General features: G+C 39.0%; 1 protein-coding gene across 1 annotated transcript in view; it reads left to right on the top strand.

The window, feature by feature from the left end:
* slc47a2.2 (solute carrier family 47 member 2, tandem duplicate 2) overlaps positions 1–12,273 on the top strand; it is a 30,637-nt gene that overhangs the window by 15,819 nt on the left and 2,545 nt on the right. Inside the window, exons 11-17 of the mRNA XM_051876629.1 lie at positions 6,292–6,400; positions 6,639–6,714; positions 7,221–7,290; positions 7,411–7,543; positions 7,813–7,907; positions 8,557–8,635; positions 8,738–10,893. Coding sequence (XP_051732589.1) covers positions 6,292–6,400; positions 6,639–6,714; positions 7,221–7,290; positions 7,411–7,543; positions 7,813–7,907; positions 8,557–8,635; positions 8,738–8,961 — 786 coding nt within the window. The 3' untranslated portion in view covers positions 8,962–10,893. The remainder of the gene's footprint in view (positions 1–6,291; positions 6,401–6,638; positions 6,715–7,220; positions 7,291–7,410; positions 7,544–7,812; positions 7,908–8,556; positions 8,636–8,737; positions 10,894–12,273) is intronic.

A 12,273-nucleotide genomic window follows, 5' to 3' on the forward strand; every position in this document is an offset into this window, starting at 1 on the left:
AATCAACCAGTTGTTGATGGTATCGCAACAGAGCCAGAGCTGCATCCATGCTCTTTGTGAAAATGCGAGATAACAAAGCTAGGCCCAGTGGACGAACCTGATGTTGGTAAGCTTCGCCTCTACAAGCAAACCTGAGGAACTTCCTGTGTTGAGGAAGGATGGATATGTGGAAGTAAGCATCCTTCAAATCTATTATAACAAACCAGTCTTCAGACTTAATTTGGGACACAACAAGTTTAAACGTTGGCATCTTGAACCTGTAAGTCCTTAGAGTAATCTGAAATAATCTGAAAGGACTCTCGAGACTAACCTCTGGTGTAGGCTGAGTAATATGCCCAATGCTCTGAAACAGCCTGCCAGCAGGGAACAACCAACCTCCTCGAAGGGAGTGAGCATCCCAGTTCTGCAATATTTGCAGGCAGAGACTGGGCAAAACCGCTGCTCCCTAAAACACCAGAGGTGGCGGTGTTGGAAGACAGATTTCCCGAGGGCGCCATGTAGAAGTGGACACACTTATGGCGTTTCCACACCTGGCTCGTTTTGAGCATTTGTTTCGGAACCTGGTGCGTTATCTCCCTTAGTCCATTTTGTTTAGGCATATATGAACACGGCAATCATGCTTGGATCCGCACCAAAACAATCGCACCGAGATTGCCTGAATGAGGTAGTCTCGGCCTGATTGAAAACAAACTCTGGGGGCGGTTCGGTTGAGGTGAGAAAGCAATACGACCCAGCGGACCAACGAACCAAGCAGTATCATAAGTCATAACAGGAAATGTGTTATATAAAATATAACTGTGTCTGATTCTGTGAGTGAGCACATTAGTTATTGCAGGTGAAAACCAAAGAGCACCTCTTCATCTTAAAATTAATTAAGATGAATTGCTCTTCTTGATGCAGTTCAAGAATAAATTATACCCTATATACAAATTTATATATAGGCCTATATAAATTAAGCTACAATAAGCACATGGAGCAAACTTGTCAATCCATCTTGATGGATGATGCAGAGGAAACTCTAACCAATAAGCGGACAGTTTTACGCACATATGACTTGCATAAACACATCATGGTATGCTTTGAAATGTTGCCTTGTGAAAGTGAACTGAACCAAGAAGAAAATATAACACTGAATCAAATTAAGCCCTGTTTCTTAACAAAGCTAACGATCTACAGGTCTGAAAACATCCTTAAACTTGGTTTGGGCCACTTCTCCTCTTGTGCTTGGCTGGGGCTGCTCTTTGGGAGCAACCCCAAGTACCTGGACACGGTGTGGGATATACCTTTGGAACACCACCACCTGTTTCTTTGCCTGTGAAACCTCTCGACAAGTGTTAACTGCGTCGCAGCAGAGGCCAGGAGGGGAGAGTGGAGTGTCCAAGAGGAAGAACTTTTCTCTTTCTTTTATTCTACAGAGGTTTAAGCATAAGTGCCTCTTCTTAGCCACAATAGCTGACATAGAACGGCCGATTGAGTGGGCTGTCTGTTTGGTGGTGGGGAGAGCTAAATCTGTGCTCTTCATAAACAGGGGAGAGAGATGGTGAATCCTCAAGCTCCACTGCCTCGATGCTGACTACATCGAACTCCTCGGAGCTGGATATAGCCAACACCGGGGCCTCACTCGGCCCGGAAGAAACAGCATGCTTCCAGGTCAGGAATAAAGGCAGTGGAACTGGCGGGTGAGAACTGAGAAAGGGGATTTCCTGTCTCAAGCTCCTCTGCCAATTCAAATTGCGACCTCCATGATCTGAGCCGCCGTACTGCCTCAGCATAAGCGGGACCTGAACCACGAGGGGCACCTGTCTGGCCTCTCTTCACAAAGAGAGCCAGACAGGGGTGGAGCATTCTCTGTGGTAGCCTTTCACAGTGAACACAGCCAGCCTCCTTGAGAGTTTCCAAGCAGACCACACTAGGGCTGCAACAAACGATTATTTTGATAATCGATTATTCTAACGATTATTGGAACGATTAATCGACTAATCGTTGATTATTTCACTGATTAATGCAATTAGCTAAAATACTGAGTTATACCTAATTTATGTAATAAATAATAATAATAATAATTAAAAAAAAAAAAAATCACTTCAGCTTTTGAAAATGTATTTTTAATGAATTTTGAGCCAACTGAATAGACCAATCTCCTTCAGGTTTTCTTTCCTCCTCAGAAGTCATCAATAGTCCAACTATTACAATGAGTGACACTGTGTTTTTATTAAGTCTGGGAATTGTAATAACTTTTTAATAAGAGTAAAAATATGAACGTAATATTGTGCATATTTTTTGAAAATTGTTCCTCTCTAAAGTTCTTTTTTTAACTAACTATCGAGTTTATGGTCATTGAATGGCTTTTCTTAGGTAAATGCGACATTTTGTGGCATATTGTTTGCAAGCTGTTTTATTGACGTCTTTCTGCAGTTGAAACTCTGATTAAGTGATTACACTAGAGACGGATTAATTTCAGTAAGTTGTACTGTATCTTTCAACATACTTTTTGATGTTCATTCATGTTTATTTCGTGCTGTAATAGCAGAAAAGAGGAAGAGATAATAGGTTCATGTGCCTCTTGACCTGAGGTCTTACATCGATCTGTCACGCCACGTTAAAGAGCGCCAAAACCACATTTATTGTTTGAATTCTGTAGTTAAATTGACAGTTAAATTGACAAGCTGAAACTTTGTTTTAATAGGTCAATGACGTATAAGGATTACATATAAATTCATATTAAAATTTTAAATGAAGTGATTTTAGTGTTTTTTTTTTATCTAGATGAATTGGGCATAGCCTTAAAAAATGTCATATGGTGTGACCGTGATTTATCTTAAAATTAATTCATTTCCTTAACATGCTTAACATTTTTTTTTTTTTTTGAGATTCTGTAAAGAATGACCTTATATTTTTGTTCCTTAACTTCAGAGTTGCCTTCTTAAATGTAGTTTAACACTTATTTTTCCTGTAAATCGCATAAAACTGATAAAAATGTTTTAAAAATACCATTCACTTAAGCATGCTGTATCAGTGATTCATATTTCAGCTACAGAAATGAGATATTTTACTTTTAATTTAGTACAGTTATTGTTATTACTGGTCACACCACATGATGTGTGGTCACTCTAAATGACATGAAGACCTTAAATTTAATTAAAAATCTATTTAAAGAGATCAATAAACAATCAGTTTTATAAAAAAAAAATAGATTTAAACCAGATTTTATTAAAATTTCACAGAATTTTCATGAACAAATTTTATAAACATTTTCTTATATTAAAAAAAAAAAAAAAAAAAAAAATCATATCGCAAACATAAGTGCACCATTTTTTTTTAAGTTGACTTTCATTTAAGTTGAAATTAATTATTTAATTCATCAAGGACACATTAGGCTTAAATTGATCAAAAGTGACAGTAAAGACATTTATAATTTTACAAAAGATTATATTTCAAACAAATGCTGTTGTTTTGAACTTTCTATTCATCAAAGAATTTTGTTTCCACAAATATATAAACATTGATAATAATCAGAAATGTTTCTTGAGCAGCATATCAGCATATTAGAATGATTTCTGAAGAATCATGTGACTCTGAAGACTAGAGTAATGATGCTGAAAATTCAGCTTTGATCGCAGGAATAAATTTCAGTTCACTATTTATTCACATAGAAAACAGATATTTTAAAGTGTAATAACATTTCACTCTTCTCCTAGCAAGGTGTAACTCCATTCTTGCTGCAGGGTCAGAATTAACACGCCAGTGGTTTTATGGCCAGCGGTTTTTGCTTGGCAGTGGCATTTGGTAAAATACATTGAAATAGTTATAAATAAATAAACAATAAATGACTAATAAATGCATAATTACCAAACTGAAATTACATGCTCTAAACAGTTTTGTTTTAAATTTTTCTCATATTGTACAATACAAACACAAACTGTCTGAAATATTTTTTATAAAATGACCCAAACTGCATAAAAATCTATTCCAAATGATACTAAAATAAAGTACTTGTAAAGTACTATGTATATAAATCATCAATTGAATATAAAAGCACAAAAACTGCCAATCTAAGACATATATCTATCATGGAAAACACTGCAGTGGTCGCACCACATGATATTTGGTTGCACCACATGATATTGTAACGAACAGAGGAAGTGATAGACTCACTTAAACCGGTTAGTCTTCTTTATTAAGGTGAGCATCTGTTTGGCCGATGCTTCTGCCTCACAGACAGCGAACAAACTTCTGGAACATTTTCCCCAGAACCCCGCCCACGCATCACCACGCAGGCTTTTCCTTCAGAAGAACACCCCACCCCTTAAAGCCCCACACAAGCCAAACACATAACACAGAAAAAGAACATATATGCACTTAGATTATATCTGAATAGAACATAAAACACTCTTTAGACTTGCTACAATATTTTCAAATTCAGTCAAAATTTACAGGCACAGAATTGGCCACTTAAACAAAACCAGCTAGCTTCCCACAAAAGGTCACTATGAAATTTGTAATAAAAGTGTATATTTGCAGAAATAACTCAATATTCATTGTTTTTTTGAGGTCATACCACATGACGTCCAAATGTGGTAAATACATACCAGCCGTTAAAAAGGTTGTTTTTTTTTCAAATTTAAGACAGAGTTACAAACCTGCTGGCTGCTTCCATGGGTCCTTCGCAAATTGGTATACGATGCAACTTCCTGTCTTTGAATGGATTTCAACATGAACATTCAACAGTTTTTTGATGGTCGCACCACATGATATTTCATAAAATGGACATCATTGGACAAAGTTTGTTTGTATATTATGATGGAAATATAAATACGAATGCTTTGCGATTTTGTACAGGATTACAAAACACGTTGGAAACCATGCCAAATAGTGCAGAAAATGAATTTGAATAAATTTAGAGTAATTTTAAAGAGATTTCCAGAACAGAAGTTATGGCCGGACGGTCGCACCACATGACACTTTAAATAACAGAAAATTACAAATAACTAATGTTTTTTGAAAAGTTAAAGTGAGTACATGCACGGGAGAGGTACTACATATATATGGTATCTTTTTATGCATTTAAACCAAATTTTAACTGAAAAAAAATGCAACTGGACAGAAAATTTAGGCGTCACGTCATTGACCCTTATATCAAACGTGTCCTGCTCTGTCTTATTTGTCGGCGCGCTGTCTGTGTCCTCCTTGATCTGTGATGTATCTTTTACTGCGTGAGAAAATGGACGTGTAGTGTGAGAACAGTGTCAATTGCGTGAGTTTGAATAAGTGAGAGTTGGTGGCCCTTCAAGGCAGCATTATTTTTTTGTAGTTATGTTAAACTTTCCCACATTTTATGGTTTTGTTTACTCTCCGAAGCGCTGTGTCTTCTTCTATCAGATTGGATCCAGATTGCATTACAGTATTGTGCTACAGCACCCCACTGGTCAAATCACATTATTGCAGACCCTTCAAATAGGTCATAGGAGATCAAAAGACTATTCGACAACAAAAATATTTGTCGACAATTTTTTATTGTCAATAATGTCGACTAATCGTTTCAGCCATAGACCACACACAGAGCGTGTCACCTGCCGTAAAGTAGCACGGTCAAGGAAGACACACAGATTCTTAACTGCTGCTTATTCGCCATTATTTCAATAATAGGAACAAACATCACCAAATAACACTCAATTTACACAGAGTGCTTACTGAAGACAAAGAAGCTGACAATGTTCGCTGTTTGGATTTAATAGGCAAATACTTCTTTAAGAGACAGAATCTATGAATGGATCATTATTATAGTGATTATTATGTTTCTAGTATGTTATATGTTTGGCAACGGTTCTTTTAACCCTTAAAGATGGAGTGTGTAGCTTTTCATTTCTTAAACAACCATGTAGGAAGACACATCATGGCCATATTCCAGGATGACAATGTCAAGATTCACCAGGGTTAAAATTGTGAAAGAATGGTTCAGAGAGCATGAAGAATCATTTTCACACATGAATTGGCAGACCTTAATTTCATTGAAAGTCTTTGGGATGTGCTGGAGTAGACTTTACAGAGTGCTCACCTCTTGCATTGTCAATACTGTATTTTTCTGTATTTCAAATAAATGCAGCTTTGGTGAGCATGAGAAACATTTTAAAAAATCATATTGAACCTTAAACATTTGAATGGTGGTATATTAGGATTAATCTGGGTAAATTGAGAGATTTTTTGACATTGAGATGACTGTGTTCCAATTCATTATTTGAATCCAATGGTTAGTGTTTAAACAAAAGTAATTGTTTTCTCTTTGTCATTCAGTTTCCAATGGGATTTGCAGTGGCAGCCAATGTGAGGGTGGGAAATGCTCTTGGAGCTGGAAACACAGAACAAGCCAAGCTGTCTGCCAAAGTGTCTTTAATCTGTGGACGTATGTTGTCATTTCAACAGCTTGGTTTTCAACTTGGTTTCAGCTTGATTTTCAGCTTGGTTTCAACTGATGCTGAACACGTCTAATTTTATGGAAACCTGTTGATATAAGATATCAGGACGTTACATCAATTATTGTTGAAATTAAACAAAATGATAGTCACCATAATTATTGTTACTCGTATGAGGTTTTGCAGTCATTTTCTTTCAAAACATGTTTCTTTTCTCTGCTGCTGTAGTACTTGTTTCCTGTGTGATTGCAACGATAATTGGAGGTACTAACAACATTATTGGATACATCTTTAGCAGAGATGAGTAAGTTACCAGAGAGATTTACTGTTGAACACTGTATGGTAGTCCACATGGTTGTTTTAAAGAGCATCAACATTTAACACATGTGACTGTTGAAATTATGTTGTGTACAGTTTTTGTGGTAACACTTTACAATAAGGTTCATTTGTTAACATTAATGTATTAACTAACATGAACTAACCATGAGCAATACATTTGTTACTATATTCGATAATCTTTGTTAAAGTTAATAACAATACAGCAGTTTATTGTTTGTTCATGTTAGTTCACAGTGCCTTAACTAATGTTAATAAATACAACTCTTGATTTTAATAATGTATTAGTTAATGTTGAAGTGCAGTTCATAATTAGTTCATGTTAACTAATGTAGTTAACCAATGTTAACTAATGAACCTTATTGTAAAGTGTTACCGTTTTTGTTGATTTTTTTCAGCGTTTTTTTCATTAAATGAGGATCAAATTATGGAGAATAGCATTATAACTGGTCTCATTAAATCTCTATCTTGCAGGGAAATTGTCCTCAGAGTTTCACAGGTCATGATCCTGTATGGCTTTATTCATCTCTTCGATGCCACTTCCGTAAGTATATTAATTTGAAACCTCTTGCTTAAAGATACATGAATTGGAACATACATACATATTGTGAATCCATTTTGATATTTTCCCTTTGATAATCACCCAAATGTGTTTTGATTGTAGGCTATTACAGGTGGCATTGTCAGAGGTGCTGGAAAGCAGCTGCTTGGTGCTCTTTGTAACATTGTGGGATATTATTTTGTGGGATTCCCAGTTGGAGTGTCTCTGATGTTTGCTCTTGACATGGGCATAATTGGTATGTTTACATGGGCAGACTGTATGCTGCCCCGATAATTTTCTTTCTTATAGAACACAAAAGTTTTTTTTTTAATTGTGAATGCAGCTTCTTTCCATACAGTAGTAGATGTCATGAAAGATTTCTGTATGTTCTGATGCTGTTTGCAATGAAGCAACTGCTCATCGCTGTACACTATTGCACTGTATAAGTACAACTGAGCCAATAGACTAAAATACCACACTAAACACATCCTTCAATCTCTTTACGTCTCTTCTCTCTGTTGTTAGGTCTGTGGATTGGGTTTTTTGGGTGTGTTTTCCTACAGTCTTTGTTCTTCATTATCCTCATTTACAAACTGGACTGGAAAAAAGTGACTCAAGAGGTAGGTTATTCTCCTCATCCACACACACAAATACACATACTGTATAAAAGAAACATCCCTTTTTCAGGATACTGTATTTTAAAAATAATTTTGTAAAATCCAAATAAGCTTTACAGATCTTTATTGGAAAGGGTTTGAACAATGTTTTTCAATTATTGCACATGCCCCTGTAGAACAGTCCTTAAGACACTAAGGGTATTTTCACACTTGGTTCGATTGCCTAGTCCAAACCCGAGTTTGATTGCTCCCCTTCCCCCTGCCCCCGCTGGACTGTGTTCAGATTATTATTTGGGTCCAAACCGTGGTGCGTTTGCGTCATCAAAGCAGCACTTGTTTACCCCGTTGCTTGATAACGTTGGTGCAGGAGAAGGCAGCAAAATGCATTGTGTTGCTCACCTCAGTTTTATATCTTTGTTGTTGAACCATTGGTTTTGTTTCCAAAGCTTCAGTATTTATGTCCCCCCAGACATGTTTGAGAACTTGCAAATACTTTGTTGTGAGAGCAGAGTAACATCTCACAGCAAGAACTGGCAAATCTGCCGCAGTCCATGAGGATGAGCTGCATAGTAGTAAAGCAGCTGCTGGCCACACCACATACTGACTGCTAGTTTATTTGGACAGATGATTACTCTGTCTTTCTTATTTTCAGGCCTTGATCAGAGCTGGTGTACAAGCCCCTGAGAACAAAGATGAATCTTATGCTATGGAAAATAAGGGCTGCACAGAAGGTACTTTCTGTCTATGGTATATGATGACCTTAATGATGAACATTAAGGAAACATGTTTCTTTCATCATGGACTTTCTCTTATGTTGATTGATTATTGTACAGAAGAGCCAGAAGAGTCCCAGCACACTGAAGAAGGCCAGACAGATGCAAACACAGATCTGGAAGGACTCGGTAAAGGAGAAGGAGGGATAACGGACGCTGGCACAAAGGTCACAGTTGGAGAGGTTTTGACCACCAAACAGCTGGTTGTTCGTCGAGGACTTGCGTTTTTTTTCATGCTACTTATACTAGCTGGAGGGATTATGCTAAATGAGCTTCTTACTTGACTTCTCAGATGAGTACAGTAAATGCAGAGCTTTGTCTGATCTGAAAATTTAAAAACTTTGCCACTGCCCAGGCCATCTATGCAAATATAATAGAATTTGATGTGAATAATTGTATTGTCTCATCTCATTCTGTGCTTTTAAAAGTTGTAGACAGCATTAGTGAAGCGTTCCACTGCATCTATTGTCGCGTTTTATTCAAGACACTTTTATATTTATTTATTTTTTTTTTTATTGAAAGCACCAGTGTTAACATTCAAAATCTGTTGTTGTCAGGAATTTGTGTGTTTTGCCTTTTGTTTTTGGATTTGTCTTCTGTGTTTTCAGTTTGACCCAGTTTTTCTCATGTGTTTTACCAGTTAATTCCTATCACCTATGCCTTGTCTATCACCTTGTTAATCATCTCGTTTGCTCATTAGTTGCCTGTGTATATAAGCCTTCAGTCTGAGTCTGGTCTTTGTCCTGTATTGATGTTGTTTTTAAGGTTAAAGTGGGCTATTGTTTGCCTGTATGTTCCTGTAATGCTTTTTGGAGTAAATATTATTGGATTTGAATTCTTCTTCGTCGTGTGCTTCTCTTCAGCTACTTAACCGTGACAGAATACAGGACCAACAACAAAGAAACTAAGATGGGCATTCTCCTCACCCCAGTTAACTCTGCTGATCTACTGATCACCTGCTTCCAAGACGGCCGCCCAATCGAGAACTATGTTGAAGAGTTCCTTGAACTTTCTAATCAGGTAACCTGGGATGATAACACTCTAAAGACAGTTTTTTTTTGGTGTGGTCTTTACCAGGAAGTTCCAGCAACAACCACCACCTGTTCCCTGATTCAGTATATTGAATATGTGCTGTGGTTGGGTGGTTCTTCCCTCACAGTTGGTGAGACACCACCACAACTCAGCCACAGTCACCCTTGCCCATTCCTGAGCATAGTTCCATCATGACCGCCATTCCACAGCCTTGTCCCAAGATGACTGCCATTCTAGAGCCTCGTCCCAAAATGGCTGCCATTCTAGAGTCTCATCCTGCTATGGCTGCTGAATCTGAGCCCTCAGCCAATATGGCCACCGTACCTGTGCCCTCAGCTAAAATGGCTGCCGCGTCTGAACCCTCAGCCGAAATGGCCGACTACACCTGAACCCTCAGCCACGATAGCCACCAAATCTGAGCTTTCAGCCAAGACGGTCGCCACCATGCCCATGACACTGTCTCCCTTCCTCGTCCCGAGTCCAGTGGTGACTCCCTTCCTCGTCCCGAGTCCAGTGGTGACTCCCTTCCTCGTCCCGAGTCCAGTGATGGCTCCAGTCCCTGAGCTCTGCCCTGTTCCCATTCCAGAGACCCATCCAGTCCATAAACCCATAGCTCCTCCCAAGAAAATTGGGGGTGGGGGCTATACGTCCCCGGCCTTCGTAGCCAAGCCTGGCTGCATCGGCAAGGCCATGAAAGCTGAGCCTCCCTTGTCTCCTGAGCTGCCAGCACCGCCATGGCTTCCTGAACAGCCGGCTCCGCCCTGGTCCCCTGAACTTCCGAAGCCACCCTGGAGGCTCCCTAACCTGCCAGCACCGCCCTGTTCACCTGCCCGTGACCTCCAGGACTTCAGGGTGCCCGACTCCCCTCCCCGGTTGGACTCTTGTTGGCGCGGGGTCGCGCCTTCCGGGAGGGGGGAGTAATGTCAGGAATATGTATATTTTGCCTTTTGTTTTTGGATTTGTCTTCTGTGTTTTCAGTTTGACCCAGTTTTTCTCATGTGTTTCACCAGTTAATTCCTATCACCTGTGCCTTGTCTATCACCTCATTAATCATCTTGTTTGCTCATTAGTTGCCTGTGTATATAAGCCTTCAGTTTGAGTCTGTTCTTTGTCCTGTATTGATGTTGTTTTTAAGGTTAAAGTGTGCTATTGTTTGCCTGTATGTTCCTGTCATGCTTTTTGGGGTAAATATTATTGGATTTTAATTCTTCTTCGACGTGTGCTTCTCTTCAGCCACTTAACCGTGACAGTTGTAGCTTGAGGATCTTTTTCTCAGATACAGGTGCTGGTCATATAATTAGAATATCATCAAAAAGTTGATTTATTTCACTAATTCCATTCAAAAAGTAAAACTTGTATATTATATTCATTCATTACACACAGACTGATATTACAGACTGATATATTTCAAATGTTTATTTCTTTTAATTTTGATGATTATAACTGACAACTAAGGAAAATCTCAAATTCAATATCTCAGAAAATTAGAATATTACTTAAGACCAATACAAAGAAAGGATTTTTAGAAATCTTGGCCAACTGAAAAGTATGAACATGAAAAGTATGAGCATGTACAGCACTCAATACTTTGTTGGGGCTCCTTTTGCCTGAATTACTGCAGCAATGCGGCGTGGCATGGAGTCGATCAGTCTGTGGCACTGCTCAGGTGTTATAAGAGCCCAGGTTGCTCTGATAGTGGCCTTCAGCTCTTCTGCATTGTTGGGTCTGGCATATCGCATCTTCCTTTTCACAATACCCCATAGATTTTCTATGGGGTTAAGGTCAGGCGAGTTTGCTGGCCAATTAAGAACAGGGATACCATGGTCCTTAAACCAGGTACTGGTAGCTTTGGCACTGTGTGCAGGTGCCAAGTCCTGTTGGAAAATGAAATCTGCATCTCCATAAAGTTGGTCAGCAGCAGGAAGCATGAAGTGCTCTAAAACTTCCTGGTATACGGCTGCGTTGACCTTGGACCTCAGAAAACACAGTGGACCAACACCAGCAGATGACATGGCACCCCAAACCATCACTGACTGTGGAAACTTTACACTGGACCTCAAGCAACGTGAATTGTGTGCCTCTCCTCTCTTCCTCCAGACTCTGGGACCCTGATTTCCAAAGGAAATGCAAAATTTACTTTCATCAGAGAACATAACTTTGGACCACTCAGCAGCAGTCCAGTCCTTTTTGTCTTTAGCCCAGGCGAGACGCTTCTGACGCTGTCTGTTGTTCAAGAGTGGCTTGACACAAGGAATGCGACAGCTGAAACCCATGTCTTGCATACGTCTGTGCGTAGTGGTTCTTGAAGCACTGGCTTCAGCTGCAGTCCACTCTTTGTGAATCTCCCCCACATTTTTGAATGGGTTTTGTTTCACAATCCTCTCCAGGGTGCGGTTATGCCTATTGCTTGTACACTTTTTTTCTACCACATCTTTTCCTTCCCTTCGCCTCTCTATTAATGTGCTTGGACACAGAGCTCTGTGACCAGCCAGCCTCTTTTGCAATGACCTTTTGTGTCTTGCCCTCCTTGTGCAAGGTGTCAATGGTCGTCTTTTGGACAACTG

Source organism: Ctenopharyngodon idella, chromosome 21, assembly GCF_019924925.1.
Source record: "Ctenopharyngodon idella isolate HZGC_01 chromosome 21, HZGC01, whole genome shotgun sequence".
Lineage (NCBI taxonomy): Eukaryota > Metazoa > Chordata > Actinopteri > Cypriniformes > Xenocyprididae > Ctenopharyngodon > Ctenopharyngodon idella.